Source organism: Salmo trutta, chromosome 6, assembly GCF_901001165.1.
Source record: "Salmo trutta chromosome 6, fSalTru1.1, whole genome shotgun sequence".
NCBI classification, from domain to species: Eukaryota; Metazoa; Chordata; class Actinopteri; order Salmoniformes; family Salmonidae; genus Salmo; species Salmo trutta.
Genome location: NC_042962.1, coordinates 47,166,573 through 47,191,257, shown reverse-complemented (window position 1 = coordinate 47,191,257; position 24,685 = coordinate 47,166,573). Strand labels below are relative to the sequence as shown.

The following is a 24,685-nucleotide window of genomic DNA, read 5'->3' as shown; positions in this document are numbered from 1 at the left end:
TGATGATAGAAAATGTTGCACTTTCAATCGACATATATTATTTTATAATTTATGCATGTATAAAAGTCTTGGAGCTTGATATGTTAGGCATTTGGTAATGTATGTATTTCTTCTTTGACCTGGCTTATGAAAAACACACTTTATGATTCATCACATTTCGTCTATTGCACATTCCTCTCTGTATAGCATTAAACCAGTGATGCATGACTCTGGTCCTCAAGGGTCGTAGCGTCTGCTGGTTTTCGTCCATGTCTTGCCTTGTTAATCAGAGACGAATTAACATCTGGGTATCCAAGTGTGTGGACTCCTCAGCCAATCAATGACACTTATTGATCCATTAAGAGCCAAGGACAAACGAGTAGCAGAAGGAATGGGGAACTCCAGGGTGTCAGTTGTACACCTCTAAGCGATAGGAGGAAGTCCTTCCACTGCTACTACGACATGTTGACCTAAAAAAATATCCTCCAGACCACACATTACCGTGGCTATTTATTTAAGCATGGGATTTGAATCACGCTAACACGGATCATACCACTCCCATTGATTTGCACACGAAAATTCCTAAACAAACCAATCAAAACTCCCGGATCACAAACTATCTGGATCCATGGATTGCTGTCCATGTACTGTGTACGTGAGATGAGGCACATTCGTCATGGGAGGGAACTGTCCCTTTAAGAATGGTAACATTATGCGAGAAATAGTGGGAGGCGAAAGTAGGTGTTGAAAGAAGATTGGTGATACAGAGGATGTAGGTGTGCAACTAAGCGTTCACACTAGCTGTGTCTCTGGACGTTTGTCAGCGAGTGGGAGAGTACACCGTATGTCATGAGGAGGAGGAAGAGGGGGATGAGGAGGAGGAGAGAAGGGGATGGAATAGGAGGATGGTGATGATGGTGATATGGTAACCATGACAACACTCATGACGACCACGTCGTGAAAACTCTCATAATGTAAGGGTGCGATGTCCAACAACGTTCTGACAATGTTCACCAGTTCAACAGAGATCCCCCTTTTATCCACTACTAAAATGAGGGGGGGGGGGGGAAAGCATGTGGAAACAACTAATCTGAAACAACCAATCTGAGTTGACCTTTGTATTTAATTTATTAAAATGTTCGCAATTTCTCTATGCACACTCACGCACCCTGACACTCCAACACACAAACACTCAATTCATAATTTGCTCACAGACACATAATATGCACATACATTTACAATGACTCTACACACCCACACACCCACTCACATACACGCTGAAACTACTCTGTTTATAATATATGCCTAGTTACCTTACATATCTACCTCTACTACTCCAGTATCACTGCAATGTAAATATGGTACTGGAACTGACTGACCCTGTATAAAGTATGCTTACTTACTTTCTTGTGATTTTCTTATTTTTATTTCCTGTGTGTTTTTTTGTTATTTGTAGCACTACATTGTTATTGATTACTGCATTGTTGGGTTCAAGATAGGCATTTCACTGTACTCGTGAACATGACATTAAAACTTGAAACTTGAAATCATTATGGCAATGTTTCCTTGTGAACTTGGAGGGGAATAATTTATGCTCTGGGCCTTATTTTCCACATGCATTTCTGATGCCCTGTTTCCCAGGCTGCTTCTCCATGGCTTCTCTCTTTTAAAGAGCTGAAGAAACAGCTGGGTAATTGCCATCCTACCATCATGCACTGCTCCTGTGTGAGTCTGTGTGAGTGAAGCAAGCAACAGCAGCATATGGAGGAAAGTTGGTCTTTAGCCAGGCTCGGGGAGGGAGACAGGCCTTTGAAGTATGATGCAGGGGTCCTCAGAGGAGCCAGGGAGAGGGGAGACAGGTTACCACACTAAGGAGCCAGGGAGAGGAGAGACAGGGGGCCACACTGAGGAGTCAGGGAGAGGGGAAAGAGTATAGAGGGGGCCAGACTGGACACTAAACTTTAATGGCTGCCATCAGGGACTCAAATAAAAGGTAGGGATGGTGAGGAGTTCTCACATACAAGCAAGTGCATATACATACAAACTCTCACAACCTGACATGCATGTGCCCGCATACACGAACATGCACGCACCCACGCACCAAATGATGTCAGGGATACCGATAACATTTAATCCGAACTGGAAGATACAGCCACCAGAATACTGAAGTAGCAGTGAAGAGTTTCATAGTGGAGCACTGGTTGGGTAAAAAGCAAAATGGAAAATAACATGGTAAGGATGTGTATTTTCTGAGAACGTGATTTTTTTTTTTTTAAAAGGGCTTTACCTGTGGAAAAGACAACGTTTCTGGACACCAACTTGTAGTCCACTATGGAGAACTGTGGCAGCTCAATGCGTGTTACCCCCGTCACCGCATTGTCTCCTCCCTTCCAGTAGAACTCAATGTCATCTGTCGTGTATCCATCTGAACCGCAGAAAGAAAGACAGCGTTAGAATGAACCTACTGGAGTTGGATACCATGTGAAGAAACTAAGTCACAGATCATGAAATCTCCACTCACTCAATTGAACTGCTAAAAAGGCCCAGTGCCATCAAAAACATGATTTTCTTGTCTTTTATATACACTGAGTATACAAGTATACAAAACATTAAGAACACCTGCTCTTTCCATGACATAGACTGACCTGGCGAATCCAGGTGAAAGCTATGCTCCATTGTTGAAGTTACTTGTTAAATCCACTTCAAATCAGTGTAGACGAAGGGGAGGAGACAGGTTAAAGAAGGATTTTCAAGCCTTGAGACAAATGAGACATGGATTGTGTATATTTGCTATTCAGAGGGTGAATGGGCAAGACAAAAAAATGTAAGTGCCTTTGAACGGGGTATGCAAGTAGGTGCCAGGCACACCTGTTTGCGTCAAGAACTGCAAAGCTGCTGGGTTTTTCACGCCCTACAGTTTCCAATGTGTATCAAGTATGGTCCACCACACAAAGGACATCCAGCCAACTTGACACAACTGTAAATATGGGCCAGCATGGATGCTGGATGCTTTCAACACCTTGTAGAGTCCTTGCCCCGACAAATTGAGTCCTTGCCCAGACGAATTGAGTCCTTGCCCAGACGAATTGAGGTGGTTATGGGGGCTGGGGTGCAACTCAATATTAGGAAGGTGTTCCTAATGCTTGTATACTCAGTGTATATTTCCACACTCAAAGGTTGCAATAATACTGTGAAATTGTGAAAATTATGATAATAGCCTTTTCGTGTAGGAGTTATTTGAAAAGACCACCTGAAATTTCAGCCTGTTTTGGTGGGGTGGAGTTTTGGCCTGCCTGGTGACATCACCATGTGGTAAATTCGTATCATAGACGAATAAGAAAGAGAGTTCCAAACATCTCTGCCAATAACAGCTAGTTTTCCATTTTCCCCTCCCCATTTCCAGAGTCAATTTTTGTTTCTTGTTTCAAATTTTAATTGAAAATAATCACAGTAAGGTGATTAATTGCTACCCAGAAATGATTTGATATTGAGATAAAAACAGCTGCATAGGACCTTTAACACATCACAGTAATCTCCATTGTGATTGGATATCTTATACTAAACTCAGCAAAAAAAGAAACGTCCTCTCACTGTCAACTGCGTTTATTTTCAGCAACTTAACATGTATAAATATCTGTATGAACATAAGATTCAACAACTGAGAAATAAACTGAACATGTTCCACAGACATGTGACTAACAGAAATGGAATAATGTGTCCCTGAACAAAGGGGGGGGGTCAAAATCTAAAGTAACAGTCAGTATCTGGTGTGGCCCCCAGCTGCATTAAGTACTGCAGGGCATCTCCTCCTCCACCAGATTTGCCAGTTCTTGCTGTGAGATGTTACCCCACTCTTCCACCAAGGCACCTGCAAGTTCCCGGACATTTCTCAGGGGAATGTCCATAGCCCTCACCCTCCAATCCAACAGGTCCCAGACGTGCTCAATGTGATTGAGATCCGGACACTTCGCTGGCCATGGCAGAACATTGACACTCCTGTCTTGTAGGAAATCACGCACAGAACGAGCAGTATGGCTGGTGGCATTGTCATGCTGGAGGGTCATGTCAGGATGAGCCTGCAGGAAAGGTACAAAATGAGGGAGGAGGATGTCTTCCCTGTAACGCTCAGCGTTGAGATTTCCTGCAATGACAACAAGCTTAGTCTGATGATGCTGTGACACACCGCCCCAGACCATGACGGACCCTCCACCTCCAAATCGATCCCACTCCAGAGTACAGGCCTCGGTGTAACGCTCATTCATTCGACGATAAACGCGAATCCGACCATCACCCCTGCTGAGACAAAACCACAACTCATCAGTGAAGAGCACTTTTTGCCAGTCCTGTCAGGTCCAGCGACGGTGGATTTGTGCCCATAGGAGACGTTGTTGCCGGTGATGTCTGGTGAGGACCTGCCTTACTACAGGCCTACAAGCCCTCAGTCCAGCCTCTCTCAGCCTATTGCGGACAGTCTGAGCACTGATGGAGGGATTGTGTGTTCCTGGTGTAACTCGGGCAGTTGTTGTTGCCATCCTGTTCCTGTCCCGCAGGTGTGATGTTCGGATGTACCGATCCAGTGCAGGTGTTGTTACACGTGGTCTGCCACTGTGAGGATGATCAGCTGTCCATCCTGTCTCCCTGTAGCGCTGTCTTAGGCATCTCACAGTACAGACATTGCCCTGGGAAAATCTGCAGTCCTCATGCCTCCATGCAGCATGCCTAAGTCACGTTCACGCAGATGAGCAGGGACCCTGGGCATCTTTCTTTTGGTGTTTTTTAGAGTCAGTAGAAAGGCCTCTTTAGTGTCCTAAGTTTTCATAACTGTGACCTTAATTTCCTACTGTCTGTAAGCTGTTAGTGTCTTAACGACCGTTCCGCAGGTGCATGTTCATTAACTGTTTATGGTTCATTGAACAAACATGGGAAACAGTGTTTAAACCCTTTACAATGAAGACCTGTGAAGTTATTTGGATTTTTACAAATTATCTTTGAAAGACGGTCCTGAAAAAGGGGCGTTTCTTTTTTTGCTGAGTTTATAAATAGTATTTATACTGAAATAGTCAAATGTTATACTGAAATCTTACACTGAATTTCTTTTTTATACTGAAATACTGAAATCTAATACTGAAATAGTCATTTCAGAGGTTGATGGTATTGAGGTCACTCACAGCTCTCGATCTCCAGAGTGCAGTTCTGCTCGTCCAGAGGGTACCTCCTCAGGTCCATCATACAGGCTGCCGTCGTTGTGATCCTGAGGTCAGCACACACACACACACAAGGGGGAAAGAGGATCACATTAACTTAAGCCCACACACACATTCTCCATCCATAGTGTCTGCTGTGGATCCACCTTAACTTCTCATCTGTGCATGAAACCATATAATCACAGTATAATGTTATTCACCATGACGTTATGATATCCTGAATAACCACAGTCAACTCCACAGAGAGAAAGGATAGCTCTCTGTTCCCGCTTGTAAGCAAGAAGAGCTGAAACTGAATACATTCCAGTATAGACTATAACTGTTGAAGAGGAACTATAACTGTGCCTTGATTTTTACTCATAGTGTTTCAGTTGGTATTAGGTTCAGCCAGGTAGACCGGATTACCTTAAGATATGACGAAATAAGCCTTCAGAACCAGAACTCACGCCTTGGTTGCTTTACTAGACAGGTAATGTAACATCTGAACATTCCACATAGTAATGTCTGGAGATCCTACTCCGGCATTCCATTCCATACATTATCACTTACATTTGGACCGTATGTTTCAGGGTGAGTGATTGATTGAGTTGGGATAATAACAAGTGGACTGTGGTCCCGTATGGCTCAGTTGGTAGAGCAGGGTGTTGCAGCGCCGAGATAATAGGTTGGTTCCCCGGGCAACCCATATGTAAAATGTACGCACGCGTGACTGTAAGTCGCTTTGGATGAAAGTGTCTGCTAAATGGTCTAGATATAAACTCTAGGGGCTTAGCCCTTTTGGTCAGATCATGAGGTTGTATATTTTCGATACAACAGCGATTGATCTTCCTCACGTGCCCTCGGCTTGAAGGAGTCAGAATCGAACCATGTTTGCACAAGTTGCTCAATTCCTGGACTCTGTTAGTGAAGCTGTAACCATTAAGACAGTTTAAGCTCCACAATCTAAAACAATACGTCATATATGTCTTTATGGATAAGAATGCTAGATCAAATAGCTATACTGTCATCTCAGAATTGCATTACGTCCAGACGAGTGTGTTTGTCAGAAGCTATTAGACAAGATGGATGATTCCACCTGCGCACGTTCAACCGTGCACACACACACACACACACACACACACACACACACGCACACACACACACACACACACAGGAAGTACATGCACGCACGCGCGCACACATACAAACACACACACTTATACACACAAGCACACCCAACCACCCACACACAGCTAATAACACAACTCTGTATGAGCTGTACACAGGGTCAAGCTCATGCACCCACATACACACACGTGTTCTTTAGAGGGGGTACATGAAACAGATTTACAGTATGTTAAAAGAATAGAATCAACGCATTGTATTAAATCCAATTGATATTAAACAACTACGTATAATTCAAAACTAGCCCACTGCGAGTGATTAAAATGCAGAAATCATTGAATTTCCATGCTGGATGGCTCAATTTGGAAGAAAACCATGCATTATACATATTCATTATCCTGATGAACAAGTCAGGACTTGTCAAACAACAAAGACCAATGGTTATGGATATTGAAACAGGGAATCATAACAAAGCAACAGCTGAGCTTGCGTCATCATCTATACATTTTCTTTTTTTCATGTTTTCTTCTTACCATATATTTGAAAAATACATATTTCAACAAAGCATGACAATGTACACACTACTGCACCAATATGTCGAGGGAAAAGCTAAATTGAGCCTATAGGAAGGGATTATATTTACTAGTCAAAAACATAGCAGCTGGTGGCCTAGAGGTGGTCCAGTGGGCTAAGCCACTGCCTCCGGAACACAAAGATCACTGCAGCATGGTTAAAAATCCGGTTCACTGCTATTTCTGGACTCTCTCCTCTATTATTCCTCTCTGTCTATGCTATCCAATAAACAGACAGAAAAGAGAGGAGTGGGAATGCCCCACTTCTTCAAAAACCCATCAAAAACCTAGCAGCTCATACAGCATGTATTACTATAAAATAATCAAATAAAATATTGTGATATCCCTTCAAATGAATCAGTCTTGGATGCATTCATCTAGAACCCATTGGTTCCACTGCTTTGGAACCCACCTCAGGCCGTAGAGCACTGTCCCATCCGGGTGGAGGCGGATCATGCGGTTCTTGACCGTCACACCGTGGACAAAGGACTTCTTGTCATTCAGGAAGTAGGTGTCAGGGACCCAGAGTGAATCTGCTACCCGGTTATCCAGGGTGAGGTTCAGTGGGATCCCTAAGTACGCCAGCCTCTTGTCCCTCCAGTACTGCTGGAAGTACATGGTTAAAGTGTAGTCCTGGAAGGAGATTAACATATGGTGATGTTAGTATACTGTAGTATATTCACTTCCTTATTTTTGATTGACATACAGTGCGTGTGTGCGTGTGTGTGTGTGTGTGTGTGTGTGTGTGTGTGTGTGTGTGTGTGTGTGTGTGTGTGTGTGTGTGTGTGTGTGTGTTTCTTGAGGCTGCACCCCATAGTTGTGAGAATGATTGTGGATAGGCCTATTTTGGGAGGAGAGATGAGGGGTTTACAGTCACAAGCTGTCAGAATGGTGAGGGGTAAGGTTGCAATGTGGTGGCACACAGTACGCTACTCTGACCCATCCCCATGCCAACCAAACTGGTTTTCCAAATTTCCCCTCAGACCCACTCAACCCATTCCACTCCTCCTCAATACCGACCCTCTGTGTCAAAATGGCCGCCGCAGTAGAAGGCTTCCCACCAGGCAGCAGGAGGTGTGGCATGGCTGTGTGTGGCATGGCCGTGTGATTCAGCCACAGTCCTAATGGTGATTACACAACAGCCATACTGTAGGCAGGGCCAGGCTGTACCAGGAGTCTGTCCAAGTGGCTCCGCCACACACTCCAAAATACCCGACAGCAATGTGTTTCTCTCTCTACGCCAGCAGCACTGTTATGAGTGGAGCCAACCACATGGTCTCTGACTAAAGCCAATTACATTGTGTGGTATTGGGTCCAATATTTCAGTGCACAGCCTACTCAGTCCTTGCAGCTCGCTATGGAGGGGAGCCAGAGGCAGGACGTCATGCCAATTGAAACTGAGGGGGCACATACTCCCTCCATTTGATCAGTTTTTAGGATAAAGAGATACAAAATGTACACTAAATGTATGACTCTCTACACCTCCAACCAACTGTTCAATGATGTCCCTGGAGATTATTTCAGGTATTTCAAGATGGGAGTGTTCCAGGGGTGAGAATTGTAAACCAGTCAGGGATGTAGTTTTAGATAAGTCTTTACATGAAAGAGCATGAATGATTTAAATAACCACTGTAGCCGGGCCCTGCATTCAAAGCCGCAGCTGCCTTGGAATTCTTATAAATCTTGCACGGGGACAATCACAGAGCATTTCAAATAAAGGACTAGTTGCTCACCTTGTGAAGTCTGACTCTGAATCAGACAGTTGATCACACTGACGCTGTCATGCTACAGTGGCAATTGTGGTAATCTCCTTAAAGGAGGAATCTGCAGTTTCAATTCCAGTTCAACGTATCAACCTGGAAGGACTGAGGGGAAGGCTCTTTACACTTTCCATGTTTACTGCGCACTGTTTAGCTGTGTGTGTGTGTGTGTGTGTGTGTGTGTGTGTGTGTGTGTGTGTGTGTGTGTGTGTGTGTGTGTGTGTGTGTGTGTGTACATGCATGCTTGTGTATAGGCTTTCATTTATTTACATTCAATAACGCACCCTGTAAGGACTTACCAGTCATGGTTTTCCATATTACTGTAATTTTACTGTTACTACGTTCTCCAAGAAAGCACTTTTTTTTGTCATTCTGTAATTCATTTAGTGACCTAATGTTACTGACGACACTGGGCGCGTCCCAAATGGCACGCTGTTCCTCACGTAGTGGGCCCTGGTCAAAAGTAGTGCAGTGTATAGGGAACAGGGTGCCATTTGGGACGCAGATCCCTGGTGGGAGTTGAACCTGCTCTTGTTCGGTGGCGTCGTTTAGTCAGCCTACAGTGTGTGATGATCCCGACGCATGACCGACGCAGCAGCCTACTATTCTCATTTGTCATTGCATCTGCTCCCTGTCTCCAACAGATGCTCCTCACTATCAAACCGCTAGCTTATCACGATCATGCTTTCACACAAAACCACTCTTTATGAACTGGCCCCATCCCACCAACAACGTCCGTAATTCTATGGTCACACCCCTTGGCGGAAATCTGTGTACTTTTAGTGCATTTACAAAATGGGCTCCTTGTGACATCATGCATTCGTAGGAAGATGAATTTATGCGTAGACCCCAAGGTCATTAGCCAATACAATGCCAACTGATATTGTGAGTAGCTATGTAAGGCTTATTTGAGTGCGGTCCCCACATGCCATCATGTACTGTATGCACAAACACAACCTCTATACGGTCCTTAGCTATATATTATCATACAGATTGACATAAATACTTATAGGTCAGTGACAATAGTCAGCTAACGGTTTGTGACGGACTGATCGCAAACATTCTCCATGTTAACTACAGTATGTCGCTCATAGCTCAACTGAAGTCTCTTAGCTAAAACACCTTTGGATAGTGTGAGAAATAATAGCCACCTTAATAACCATAGCAACCATCAATAACAGCATACTATTGATGATCATCAATTATCAATCAAAACTCAGTAAAGAATAATTTGATGCAGTCGGTCATTTTCAAAGCAGTTCCACAGGCTTCCCCAAGAGATTTCTTCCTGGAAGCCCATTTTTCACCGCGGGAAATCACCCTCTCTCCCACTTCTGTGGTGAACCTCAACAGCATATTAAAAATAGCATGCATCGTCTCTGTTCTAGTCTAAGGGCCTTTAGTGGGAGGAGCTGATTACCCCAGAAATGATCTTACATACACTATGAGAGGGGAGACCCAGAGCCGTATATGGAGATGTAATGGATACTAATGGCTTCTAAACACACAGAGCTTTGGCTGCGATAACAATGGATCTCTCTGAATGTGCATTAGTGGGGTTTGATAGATAAATCAGGATTAAAATGGTGATAAAAGGCTTGATACAGGATTTACAAGTGATTCCCAAGGGGCAGGAAGCGACCAAGAATTACACAGAAGACTGAAGGGATAAACAGCTGCCTGTGTACACCGACACAAGCAACATGATATGATGCTGGACCAAAGCATTGCACCGGAAATGTGGGCACTTATCTTCAGCTTTTGCCATGCCCAAAAGGAAGCACTCGCACACACACACCCAAACACACCCAAACACACCCACCCAAACACACACACACACTCACACACACACACACACACACGCTCTATAGACTTTGTAGAGGGATCATGCTACTGCAGAGACCTGGCTTCATGGATCGATAGAATCATGTCCGATAGCAATCATAAATGATAGAGTGGGGGTCAGCGTTGAAGCATAACCCCATTACTCCTCTTTTAACTCTCCTACAGCACTCTGGGAAATACGGCCTTAACTTCAGGAGACCAATTGCCTCACAACCCCTAGCAGACCTGCCAATATTCACAGGGGTTATAATGGTGCACTTCGACATCTGATTACACATAGTCCCTGATGGAACGTTAAAATGAACCTATATGTAAATTCCAGGGTGAGTATGGTAGATAGGGCAGGATTTCTTCAGATAGACACAGAGAAACGCAAACAGTAATGACAGGAACAGTTGGAGAGAGGAAAAATCTCCACTTCATATGACAGATTTTCTGCACCCACACACCCACACACACTCTGCAGAGGGACTTGTACTGACGGCTGGTTACTCGGGCTATCTCAGAGTGAATTCAAATCATTATCTATTTCTGCTGTCCCTTCTGGGTTCGCATCTCCTCCACACAACACACAATAAGCGTGTCACACAACAACAACTTGACTGAAGCTACCCTACAGCATTTCTTCTCTTTCTTCTCCAGTTGCCTGAGATTCAACTAACCTGAAATGGACAGTCATTTAAGTAAAAATCTATTGTTCAATTAACTGCGGAAATATAACAGAGAAAGTGCACAGAGGCCATTCAGATTGTTCATCAATTTTCTTCGGTCAATACTGTTTTTCAAGTTATACCATCACCTGGGTGCAGTCAACACACAGTCATACAGTTAGTGCTAGTAATTACCCTAGTTCCCATGGTAACTGATGGCTACGGCTATGACATTCTCTCCCCTGCCTCCTCCATGCAGTGTTAAGAGTAGAGAGAAAACATCCCTTTGGAAGACAAACTGCAAATGTAGCCATCACTGAGGTTCTCACAGAGAGAGAGAACAGCTTATTAACCAAAGATCACTGACTATACACAAAAGCAGTATTTACCTACACATGTAGGCCCTGCCAGTGTTTTAGAGCTAATTCTGCCATTTCAAAGATATAGAGTCCCCACGGGACTACACATTATCTTCAAAGAGATTCTTCTATCAAAGGGAAAGAGGAGCATCTCACTTACACATTTCCTACAGGCTACTTCCATTGTCGCAGCGCAAAAGTGCCTCCTGTTCCAACGTAAACAACTGTCCCCTGGTTTCAGGAAGATCAGATCACATTAATGGTTTACTTGGTCGGGTTACAGTGCTTACTAGAATGATCGGAATCACTACAAGACCAGGATCCGTATGTGTCAAGTGTCTCAAAAGGAGGAGTGCTGATCAAGGTTTGGGTCCTCTGTGTCAACGTGACCTCATTTATTAGGATCTAAAGGGCAAAACAGATCCTCGATCAGCGACCTGAGACGCTTGAACATCCTCCAGGATGGATATTACATAATCCAAAACGTGTCTTAATTGAACATCATCCAGAACACTCATTATGTAATCGGTGAATTAATTAGTTCATCTTTTTCTTCTATTTGTCTCTCTGTATTTTCCTTTTTGCGTCTTGTTCTTGAGAATGTCACATGTATGAAAAATTGCCAAAGACTCCAGCCACCCGAGACATGGACTGTTCTCTGTGCTCCCGTGCTAAATTTAAATTGATTAGATGTATTACTCCATTACATTGCAGTCCATTGATTATTTATTGCCATTACCATTAGTATGCATCTATTTATCCTGCTACCGGTCACTATTACACTATTACATTGTCAGAGCAAAAACCAAGCCATGAGGTCGAAGGAATTGTCCTTAAAGCTCAGAGACAGGATTGTGTTAAGGCGCAGATCTGGGGAAGGGGACCCCAAAATCTCTGTAGCATTGAAGGTCCCCAAGAACACAGTGGCCTCAATCATTCTTAAATGGAAGAAGTTTGGAACCACCAAGAGTCTTCCTAGAGCTGGCCGCCTAGCCAAACTGAGCACTCGCGGGAGAAGGGCCTTTGTCAGGGAGGTGACCAAAAACCCGATGGTCACTCTGACAGAGCTCTAGAGTTCCTCTGTGGAGATGCGAGAACCTTCCGGAAGGACAACCATCTCTGCAGCACTCCACCAATCAGGCAATTATGGTAGAGTGGCCAGACGGAAGCCACTCCTCAGTAAAAGGGACATGACAGCAAGCTTGGAGTTTTCCAAAAGACAATCCTAAGCACACAGCCAAGAAAATGCAGGAGTGACGTTGGGACAAGTCTCTGAATGTCCTTGAGTGGCCCAGCCAGAGCCTGGACTTGAACACGATCGAACATGTCTGGAGAGACCTGAAAATAGCTGTGCAGCAACGCTTCGTAGTTATTTTTTAAATATTTTTTTGTCATCTATATTATTATTATTATTATTATTATTAACACTCATTCTCAAGGTAAGAATTTCACTGTACTGTTTCACACCTGTTGTATCCTGTGCACATGGCGAATAAACGTTGAAACTTGGAATATGTTGGCGCTGTCCTAAAGTGGCTTCCCACCTGAAGTGCCTGTCCCAGATAAGGGAGCAGCCCAGAGATCATTATTTCTGATAGAGACGCGAACAGCTGCTGTGCACATGCTGCGCCACTTTCCAGTATACACACTGCACAGGTACAGTTGTAAGAAGTTGAGCCCAGGCATGTGTATTCACAGACAAGCCACAGATGCATGGGGTGGTAAAGGTGTATGCAGGGTGGGGGGTGTAGAGGTACCTGTGTGTGTGTGTGCGCGTTCGTGAGAGAGAGAGAGCTTGAGAGAGAGAGAGAGAGAGATAGATAGAGAGAGAGAGAGCTTGCGAGAGTAAGAGAGAGATAGCGAGAGTAAGAGAGAGATAGCGAGAGAAAGAGAGAGAGAGTGAGAGAGAGAACTTGAGAGACAAAGAGAGAGAGAGTGTGAGGGAGAGCTGGGGAGAGAGAAAAAAAAAACGTATTCAAGGTTTCAAAGACCTCTCTGATGAGTACAAACTACCCGTCCTATAGGGGGAGGACACAGTTCGTGTGTTGGCAGCTCACTACATTGCTGCCTGCCATAAGATGGGGTACATTGTCTGTCAGACCAACCATCCTTGCTCATGTCCTCTATTCCATTGTTAGTGTTATTGGTTATTTTGACCCTTGATTATCATTGTTACTGTTGTCCCGTTGACAATAGATTATTATTATTTTAATTATGTTAATATTGTATATCTCCAAAGTAAGCTTTGGCAATATGTACATTGTTACATCAGGTCAATAAAGCAAATTGACTTGAATTGAATTGAGAGAGCGAGACAGAGAGAGAGATAGAGAGAGAGAGGGAGAGAATGCCCATGTCTATGCTTCTAATACTCCTCTTTGAAGTGTTGGAGTTGCTGAACATACTGCACTTTTCACTTTCCAATGCCACATACCAACAGTTAGCACAACTGACGCACAAGATCAAGGGGAGAATGACTCAGCAATGTTAATTGAGTTAGAGTAAAAACACACATACAAACACAAGACAACTGACAAAAGAGAACAGAGTACCTCTCCGCCATCCTAAATGTAGACCATATGTTTTCAGCACTAGTCTGATTGACAGCGGCCGGTATCTGACGTGATATTGGCCGAATAAAAACATTGTGAAACATAGTTAGGCACACAATAACTCTAATTGTAGGACATTATTGCATGATTTTGAATGAAAGTTTACGCATTACGGAATCCCAGGAGAAACATATTCAAGTACTATATGAAAGTGAGCAAAGCAAAAAGCACAATTGTGTGAGTCCCAATGTTTACAGTATTTGGGGGGCGAGTTCACTCACCATGTTGACTTCAGATACCATGTCTATGCTCGCCACATCTATACTCATGCCAACTGCAACAGGGGCCCCTGTAATGCAAATGCAATGGTATCATTTACAATGACAGTGAATTCGAAAAATGGCTGCAATATGAGCCCAAGATGAGAGAATCTGCATAGTAAACATGGACACGCTGCAACATGTTTGCCCCACTTTTGAAAACGTACCTCCAAAGTCTGGTCGAAGACGAATATCATATCCCTTTAGTAGTTTGTCCACCGTCTCTTTCACAAACGACATGTTCCCTGGTTCATTCACGCTGAAACAACAACAAAAAGGATAGCGTTTACTACAAAATTGCACGTTCGTTTTTCGGTCACACTTTTACTAGAGAAATCACTCACCTTTGTGCGCAGCACACGACAGCTACAATCACTGGTGCTGAAAGAACACTAAATAATTTTCCACTCAGAAAAGCCCACATTCCTTACTGTTTTGGTGAAAAACGTGCAACGCAAAAACGGTACAATATGTTTACAAATCAGATTATTCCATTGGCAAGTTCTCGTGGAGGAAGTCGTTGGCTTTTCAGACCCTTCAGATCTGTTCGGTTTGACATCACTCGTATTTTGGATTTCTCTCCTCTCTCTCTATGCAACCGGGAGACATGAAGAAACTATACCGCTAACTGAAATGTATATAGGCTACTGGCAAAGACACCACCGGTGGAGGCGGTACAGGTACTTGCTTGGATTGGAGCCAACCCCTCTCACTCCAGATATTCATCTAATTGACTATAAACCTGAATATGTTCTAATCCCAATACGATTTCACATAATGGGCCAAATAGATGTAGTGCCCCGGTGACAACAATTTTGGACCCCCTTGTGGCCCCCCGAAATGTGGAGTATGAAATAATTTTTACATAACTAATTTTTGATATCATTTTTTTTTACATCCGTTATTAGACAGTGGCAACGTGAAACATGGTCTTTTGCCTGCTAATGCCTGCAATGCAGTGAAGAAAACGATATGACAACAATAACGTATAATGTAACTGGCCCCTCTAACAGTACAACTGGCCCCAGCTTGCCCCCCCCCCCCCCCCCCCCCCCAGTTGAAATGGTCTAGAACCGCCACTGCCTACAAGTCCTATTCAATAATCAAAATCGACCACTCGAGCCCGTGGGGACTGTCAGTCTAACTGACTGACGTACTTACCTGGTATCATAGATTGCAAACAACTTCTTGTTTCCATCGACTGCATTCCTGGGGGGGGGGGGGACAAGAGGAAATATGACTCAGTACAACACTCATGTACACCTGCACAGTAACAGATGGTGACTATGATTTATATATACGGTGATAACTCACACCTGGTAACATACAACAAACACAGTGTAAAGTCTGTAATTGGGTCAATTTAGTTTTAGGCGTAGCTATAGCAGCTTTGCTGTGTAAATTGTTTTTGGACCATGTGATGTTCTTATAATAGCACACACTTGGCATACTCTCTTTCCCGAACACTGGAAGTGCTTTATATGATGAGCATTGTACTTTAGGAATAAGTATTTTACCAGGATCAAGTTTGTTTCAGCACCGTGGACAGCACCACCCGACGGAATTACGGAAGGGTCAGAACGCGGGGACAGAGCTGTACAGTTCAAACATAGGGCTGAAACACCTTAACACCACTTAAATAACTCACGTATACCTAGCAATTTAGAAGACAGTGCAACATGTGTCTACTTGGTGCAAATAATTCACGTATTATAGATCTGTCGAACTGAACTGTCAACTATTGATCGTAATGTAAAAAGGTTTAGAAATTGAATACCGTGCTACAGGAGAGTGAAATATGATTAGTCAGCATAATGTTCTGTCAAAAAAATATGGAGTTAGAGTACCCTCCTATGGCAATTGGTATAACGACTTTGTTTGATGTAGGCTAACTGTAAAACAAATAATTTTTAAAAAACGTGTTTTTTTTCAGTAAGATTGTGTAATCACACCTTTTGATAGACATTGATTTATTACGATCCTTCTTTTCATATTTGAGTGCGTTCATTCTCGATTTCCTCTGATCATTACCGTAATGATTCTCATTGACGGACCTTAGGCTGGTGAGTCATCGTGGCATAATAGGTCGGGATCGAAATCAAAGGCAGTACTCTGGAGGCAGCGGTACCATGTGCGTTAGAACTATAATAAGCGGTACTTCTCTTTTCAACAAAGCTGACGCATTTCCCACTGAATGAGAGAAAAGGTAAACAGAGAGGACCAAAATTGGACATGTAGGTGAATAGGTATACTGTTTTATTGGGTCCTTGGGATATAGCCATATTTTTTCTTCTTCTGGATGGATCAACCCCACTGCCCCTCATTCATTCAATTGATTACGACTAGACAGCTAATTAGCTTGCGGGAGAGGATGGCGTTTTAACTAACCACAGCAATATGCATAGGCTAGAGTAGCCTACAGTGGCAAGTAAGATAACAGGGGAAAGTTAAGTGACGCTTGGAGTTCCTGGAGGATCGTTTTCACTGTCGCACCTATGATAACGCACCGGTTAGCAAATCGTTGCAGTGTGTGCAGGTGAGCGGCAACTGGAGATGAGTGTGTTTTCTGACTAAGATGGGGCGCCGGGCCGCTAGTCCGCTCTGAGTGGACAAATAACTTGAGACCAAGGGTATGTAACACGAAAAACGTTGTTGTCACCTTCGAAGATGAGGGCTCGGCATTAAAACCTCTCATCTCCAAAAGGCGCGAAGGAGGTGGCGGCACAAGACGCAAACATCCGCTTGATATGAGTAGGAAGTCAGTCAAGCAAATCAGGAGAGAACAATACACGATCGAGACTGCCTGCGGTGGCAACTATAAACGGAGTATATCCATATCCCTCTGAAGGAGCAGCAGCATACCCTTGACTTTCATTGCTGCGGGTTTTGTATCGCTTTTCTAACCTGGATTTAAATCAAGATGATGGCTCTCTCTACAGGTAAATGATTTTCAACCCTCTTTTATGCATGAGGATGGCATCAGAAGCACCCCCACCTTCCTTCCCTCTTTTGTTAGGGGGGTATGAGTGGGGTGGCGGTTGGGGGAGGGGTGGGGGTCTGGGGAAAGGGAACAGCGAGGGTACATCATTAGCCTACATTGAAAACCTATTGCACTGCCTGCGAATTCATACGCAGTGAGGATCACCAATACAATGCAACTGCGAACACGAACAGTTGCAGCAAAATGGGGAGATGTTATAATACTGCTGCAACAAGGTGTTTAGCGTTGGGCAAAATGAATGCACGCAAGGACGTGGGCCAGGAATGTAGAAAGACATGATTGGTATATTCCCAGTTTCAAACAGTTATTGTATCAAGGTTAGCCTACTGATTACTCTTGTAGGTCCATTATAGGGCTGCTAGTTGGGAGTGTGTGTGTGGTCAGGTGTGCGTGTTGGGGGAAGGTGGAGTACAGTATAACACCAAAGTACTTATCATAAGTGAACCTTGGTATTAGTAGTACTGTAGTAATAATAGTCTGGTAGGAGTATAGTGTAGGAGTATGTTGGAGAAGGAGAAGGAGGAGTGGAAGTATGATGACGATACATACTACTGAAAGTACTGATCGTGGATTATATGTTGTTATTCCAGACACAGAGGACAAAATGCCCAGTCTTTCTACAATGAAACACATGTGGATCTCTCTCTTGCTGGTGTGTATTACATGTCAAGTAGGGTAAGTGAAACGTTTACCATCCAATCTGACTATAGACTGCGTTGCATCCTCATTTGAACAGTAGATATACTGTACATATCCAACTATGACGTGCTTTATTTACACCGACACTAGCCCTGTCAAGCAGTCTTCATGTTACAGTATGTGGAACTAACCAGTCTGATTGGTGTCCTGTCTTTCCCAGTCTTGGCCAGACCACAGCAGAGGCATTGAAAGAGGCAGAGGCTAATGACAACATCACCATCTTCACGCGGATACTGGACGGACTGCTGGACGGCTACGACAACAGACTCAGACCAGGACTTGGAGGTAACGTATACTTACAGACCACTCTGATCCAAACTCATATCACTAGAGGTTACAGTACAAAGCAATACAACACAATACAGTATTATATCAGTATTCATTTTCTTGGGGCAAATGTCATTCAGTAATACTCTTATTTGACATTACATTTCCTCAGAGTACACTCAAGCCAGGTGCAGCAGAACCATTGTAGCATGCTGATGCAGGAGATTTACATAACCAAAATACAGTGTGAAATGTGGATGTTTCTGTTTCAATGTACAGTTTGTCTTTGTTTGAATTTATACTGAATGTATTTTGGTTCTTTTGCAACTTGAAGGGATTTGATGGGGAAAGAGAAATACTAAGAGAGTGTGCCTGCGTGTGCAATGATTTAATGCAATTATATTACTGTAGCCTAAAGGCTATGCAGGTTATGCTGCAGCAAATTGACCTGTCACAAGAAAAAAAAGTTACCAGCTGATGAGACGATAAATGCATAGTGCGCTCCATACCGAGATGCGCTGTGTGTGACCCCATGTGGGACCAACTATATGTTTTGGAAACACCCCCTCACTTGCAGTGAGAGGGGGGGGGGGGTCTCTGGGGCGTTTTCTTTTTGGTTGGGAGCACCCTGGAGGCCAACCCCCCCCTCTTCCCCAGATAGCATATGAACACATCATAAGCAATGGCAAAAAGATTAGCAAATTAGCTTTAAAACTGCAGCATTTTCTCTCAGTCTCATGGCAAAATGTTTAGAATAGCATGAGATAAGCTATTAAACTTGATCGGACCTTGGGTGGATGGGGGGGGGGCTCCCGAAACTGCAGTATGCCAATGCTTAGCCTCATACATAATTTGTGATCCAGCATAGCATTTTCCCCCTCTGTAAAATCACACTCGCTAGACTTCTTGGATTCAGTGAGAAAAATAAAAGAGACTGTTCTAATATACAGAATTGCATTGACTGGAATGTATTCCAAGAGCAAAGCAATCACAGTAATATATCAATCCTAAGTGAGAAGGAACTGCACTGCCAACACGCCATATATCACACAGCCCCCCTCATGACCACCACCTCCATCTGCAAAAAGTAACCTTGAGATCCAGACCTGTATTCAGACGAGAGAGAGAGGGAGTCAAAGAGTGTTCACTGGAAGAAAGATAGAAATATCCTGCATCTCTTAGAGAAAAGAAAATGCTCTACCTCCGATTTGGTCTTAGTGATTTTTTAAATTCTTTTTTTCCCCTTCTAAATCTTGTTTTATAATGTCGCTAATGTAACACATGGATACATCCAACATGTATTTGCCACATGGGGTTGGAGAACAGAGCTGCACTCACTTCCTTAGAATGGTTTCTGTCATTGAAGGCTGTAAGAATTTCAAATGGAAATCTCTATGATGATTACTCGCAAATTGAATTTGTCCCCTGTCCCTTGTCTCTTCATGGTCACGGTCATATTCCACATTCCATTCTATCCACAGAAAAGGTCACGGAGATCAAAACCAATATATTTGTCACAAGCTTTGGCCCAGTTTCAGATACTGAAATGGTGAGTCAATTTACAGCCCATTTCATTATGCACCGTTTCAATGACATCCATTAACGTAATTCTTTGCGATAGGAGAAACACCGCACCCTCCTGTAAATGTTACAACACACAGCAATTATCCTAGACGCATATAATGGCATGTATTCATATTTTTTTGTGAAGTAATAAATCAATATATTATAAAGAAATACATCATGGGCCAGATTCCAGGATGCAGATTAAACCCAGTCCTGGACTGAAACGTTATTTCAATCTCCTTTTAGTATTTTATGTTGTTGTTGTCCAGGACTAGTTTTACAGTTTAATATTTTAATTTGACCAGTTTCTCACAGCAGGAAAAGAATCCTGCAGCAACAGGAAATGTGAATTATTACGTGGATTACAATTAATGGGCATTTTTGTGGGCGTTGATACACTTTTCGTTAGGGAAAATCAAGTCCGACATTTTAAGGTGGAAATTGCTAACTTTAAACCTTTTTATTCTCATAGTTTATACAGATTGTCAATGAAAGATTTGTTTTGCAAAAAGTATTATTATATTATTGATCGATTGACTATGACTTTGCAAATCACCCATTCTGTAGAAACTATGAGAATGGAAAGGTTCAGAACTTTTGTGAAACATCACAGCACAGTTGAAATATATATGGCAAAAATAAATCCAACATGGATGGTGTTAAGAGATAGATGGGAGGGGTTGACTGGAGCTGAAGGGTGGGACCAATAACAACAAAATAAGTAATGTAAATATATACTGTGTCCGTAAAATAGGTTCAAAACTTGTGAAAAAGCACAGTTAAAAATATATGGCAAATAGAAATCAAACTGGATGGTCTTCAGAAATAGACGGGAGGGGTTGAGGGTAGTGGAAGGATAGGAGTAAAAACAAATAAAAGATTGTAAAATATATTGTGTCTGTAAAATGTACGGTGCCTTCGGAAATTATTCAGACCCCTTGACTTTTTCCACATTTCGTTAGGTTGCAGCCTTATTCTAAAATGTATTCAATTGTTTTTAACCCCCTCATCAATCTACAATACAATACAACGACAAAGCAAAAACAGATTTTCAGAATTTTTTACTAATTTATAATTTAAAAAAACTACTGAAATTTCACTTTTACATAAGTATTCAGACCCTTTACTCAATACTTATTTGAAGCACCTTTGGCAGCGATTACAGCCTTGCGTCTTCTTGGGTATGACGCTACAAGCTTGGCACACCTGTATTTGGGGAGTTTCTCCCGTTCTTCTGTGCAGATCCTCTCAAGCTCTGACAGGTTGGATAGGGAACGTTGCTCCAGAGATGTTAGATCGGTTCAAGTCCGGACTCTGGCTGGGCCACTCAAGGATTCAGAGACTTGTCCCGAAGCCATTCCTGCATTGTCTTGGCTGTGTGCTTAGGGTCGTTGTCCTGTTGAAAGATGAACCTTCAACCCAGTTTGACGTCCTAAGCACCCTGGTGCAGTTTTTCATCAAGGATCTCTCTGTACTTTGCTCCGTTCATCTTTGCCTCGATCCTGACTAATCTCCCAGTCCCTGCTGCTGAAAAACATCCCCACAGCATGATGCTGCCACCACCATGCTTCACCGTAGGGATGGTTCCAGGTTTCCTCCAGACGTGATGCTTGGCATTCAGGCCAAAGAGTTCAATCTTGGTTTCATCAGACCAGAGAATCTCATTTCTCATGGTCTGAGAGTCTTTAGGTGCCTTTTGGCAAACTCCAAGTGGGCTGTCATGTGCCTTTTACTGATGAGTGGCTTCCATCTGGTCACAAAGGCCTGACTGGTGGAGTGCTGCAGAGATGGTTCTCCTTCTGGAAGGTTCTCCTTTCTCCACAGAGGAACTCTAGAGCTCTGTCAGAGTGACCATCGTGTTCTTGGTCACCTCCCTCAACCTATTGCTCAGTTTGGTTGAGAGGTCAGCTCTAGAAAGAGTCTTGGTGGTTCCAAACTTCTTCCATTTAAGAATGATGGAGACCACTTTGTTCTTGGGGACCTTCAATGCTGCAGAATTTTTTTGGAACCGTTCCCCAGATCTGTGCCTCGACACATTCCTGTCTCGGATCTCTACGGACAATTCCTTCAACCTCATTCATGGCTTGGTTTTTGCTCTGACATGCACTGTCAACTGTGGGACCTTATATAGACAGTTGTGTGCCTTTCCAAATCATGCCCAATCAATTGCATTTACCACAGGTGGACACCACTCAAGTTGTAGAAACATCTCAAGGATGATCAATGGAAACAGGATGCACCTGAGCTCAATTTTGAGTCTCATTGCAAAGTGTCTGAATACTTATGTAAATACTTTTTAAAAATGTATATTTGTTTTTGCAAAAATGTCTAAAAACCTGTTTTTGCTTTGTCATTATGGGGTATTGTGTGTTGATTGCGAAGGATAATAAAAATAAAAATAAAAAATTTCAGAAAAAGTCTGTAACGTAACAAAATGTGGAAAAAGTCAATACTTTCCGAAGACAGCATGTATAAGTTGGAAGTAGAAGCTTAAGTGTTGTTGTTCGTTAGTTTACTCCAATTAGGGGAGGGGTGGTAGGGTTAGTCGAAAATACAAAATCGAATAAAATAAAATAATACAAAATGAAATACTTTAAAAACTTTTGCATTTCCTCCTGCACAGGAACATTCTCAGAGTCAGAGGGATGAAATTAAAATAGCAGATCTGTATGTGTCCAAGGGTTTTGACTCAGAGTTTTATCACCATCTATCAACACCATGCTTCTCTCCACCTTAGGAATACACCATTGATGTGTTTTTCCGACAAAGCTGGAAAGACGAGCGCCTGTGTTTCAAAGGACCCATGGAGATGCTGCCCCTGAACAACCTCCTGGCCAGTAACATCTGGACCCCAGACACATTCTTCCTCAACGGGAAAAAGTCTATCGCCCACAACATGACCACGCCCAACAAGCTACTGAGACTGAAGGATGATGGGACGCTGCTCTACACTATGAGGTACCAACCACGTGCCTGTTCAGTACAATTTCAGATAGAAATGTATCACATAGAACAGATAGGAAGTACCTGTAATATAGTGTGGGGAATTGTGTCAGGTCTATTCAAATCAAATCACATTTTATTGGTCACATACACATGGTTAGCAGATGTTGATGCGAGTGTAACGAAATGCTTGTGCTTCTAGTTCCCGACAGTGCAGTAATATCTAACAAGTAATCGAACAAATTCACAATGACTACCTTATACACACAAATGTAAAGGTATGAATAAGAATATGTACATATAAATATATAGATGAGCGATGGCTGTGCGGCATAGGCAAGATGCAATAGATGGTATAGAATGCAGTATATACATATGAGATGAGTAATGTAGGATATGTAGACATTATTAAAGTGGCGTTATTTAAAGTGACTAGTGATACCTTTATTAAATCAATTTATTAAATGTATTAAAGTGGACAGAGATTTGAGTCTCTATGTTAGCAGCAGCCACTCTATGTTAGTGATGGCTGTTTAACAGTCTGATGGCCTTGAGATAGAAGCTGGTTTACAGTCTCTCTGTCCCAACTTTGATGCACCTGTACTGACCTCACCTTCTGGATGATAGCAGGGTGAACAGGCAGTGGCTCGGGTGGTTGTTGGCCTTGATGATCATTTTGGCCTTCCTGTGACAGCGGGTGCTGTAGGTGTCCTGGAGGGCAGGTAGTTTGCCCCCGGTGATGCGTTGTGCAGACCGCACCACCCTCTGGAGAGCCTTACGGTTGTTGGCGGAGCAGTTGCTGTACCACGCAGTGATACAGCCCGACAGGATGCTCTCGATTGTGCATCTGTAAAGGTTTGTGAGTGTTTTAGGTGACAAGACAAATTTCTTCAGCCTCCTGAGGTTGAATAGGCACTGTTGCGCATTCTTCACCACGCTGTCTGTGTGGGTGGACCATTTCAGTTTGTCCGTGATGTGTACGCCGAGGAACTTTCCACCTTCTCCACTACTGTCCTGTCGATGTGGAGATGCTGTTTCCTGAAGTCCACGATCATCTCCTTTGTTTTGTTGACATTGAGTGTGAGGTTATTTTCCTGACACCACACTCCGAGGGCCCTCTCCTCCTCCCTGTAGGCCGTCTCGCCGTTGTTGGTAATCAAGCTTACCACTGTAGTGACGTCTGCAAACTTGATGATTGAGTTGGAGGCGTGCATGGCCATGCAGTCGTGGGGGAACAGGGAGTACAGGAGAGGGCTGAGAACGCACCCTTGTGGGGCCCCAGTGTTGAGGATCAACCCTCACCACATTGGGACGGCCCGTCAGAAAGTCCAGAACCCAGTTGCACAGGGAGGAGTCAAGACCCAGGGTCTCAAGCTTAATGACACGTTTGGAGGGTACTATGGTGTTAAATGCTGAGCTGTGGTCAATGAACAGCATTCTTACATAGGTATTCCTCTTGTCCAGATGGGATAGGGCAGTGTGCAGTGTGATGGCGATTGCGTCGTCTGTGGACCTATTGGAGCGGTAAGCAAATTGGAGTGGGTCTAGGGTATCAGGTAGGGTGGAGGTGATATGATCTTTGACTAGTCTCTCAAAGCACTTCATGATGACAGAAGTGAGTGCTATGGGGCGATAGTCATTTAGTTCAGTTACCTTAGCTTTCTTGGGAACAGGAACAATGGTGGCCAGCTTGAAGCATGTGGGGACAGCATACTGGGATAAGGATTGATTGAATATGTCCGTAAACACACCAGCCAGCTGTTCTGCGCATGCTCTGAGGACGCGGCTAGGGATGCCGTCTGGGCCGGCAGCCTTGAGAGGGTTAACACATTTAAATGTTTTGCTCACATTGGCCACGGTGAAG

General features: G+C 43.4%; 2 protein-coding genes across 6 annotated transcripts in view; one reads left to right on the top strand and one right to left on the bottom strand.

Moving 5' to 3' along the window:
- LOC115196077 (gamma-aminobutyric acid receptor subunit beta-3) overlaps window positions 1-24,685 on the bottom strand; it is a 51,425-nt gene that overhangs the window by 8,349 nt on the left and 18,391 nt on the right. For 2 of the 4 annotated variants that reach the window (XM_029756598.1, XM_029756597.1), the window contains exons 2-7: window positions 15,507-15,554; window positions 14,513-14,604; window positions 14,307-14,374; window positions 7,272-7,492; window positions 5,148-5,230; window positions 2,267-2,404 (exon numbers count right to left, since the gene is read on the bottom strand). In XM_029756598.1, coding sequence (XP_029612458.1) covers window positions 2,267-2,404; window positions 5,148-5,230; window positions 7,272-7,492; window positions 14,307-14,374; window positions 14,513-14,604; window positions 15,507-15,554 — 650 coding nt within the window. Of the gene's footprint in view, window positions 1-2,266; window positions 2,405-5,147; window positions 5,231-7,271; window positions 7,493-14,306; window positions 14,375-14,512; window positions 14,605-14,689; window positions 15,109-15,506; window positions 15,555-24,685 lie in introns of those variants that run through there. The other 2 variants (XM_029756599.1, XM_029756600.1) reach the window with 2 other exon arrangements.
- The window catches only part of LOC115196078 (gamma-aminobutyric acid receptor subunit alpha-5), a 31,860-nt gene continuing 23,828 nt past the window's right edge, over window positions 16,654-24,685 (top strand). Inside the window, exons 1-5 of one of the 2 annotated variants that reach the window (XM_029756601.1) lie at window positions 16,654-17,284; window positions 17,937-18,021; window positions 18,206-18,330; window positions 19,794-19,861; window positions 22,616-22,836. In XM_029756601.1, coding sequence (XP_029612461.1) covers window positions 17,266-17,284; window positions 17,937-18,021; window positions 18,206-18,330; window positions 19,794-19,861; window positions 22,616-22,836 — 518 coding nt within the window. In that variant the 5' untranslated portion in view covers window positions 16,654-17,265. Of the gene's footprint in view, window positions 17,285-17,936; window positions 18,022-18,205; window positions 18,331-19,793; window positions 19,862-22,615; window positions 22,837-24,685 lie in introns of those variants that run through there. The other variant, XM_029756602.1, reaches the window with a different exon arrangement.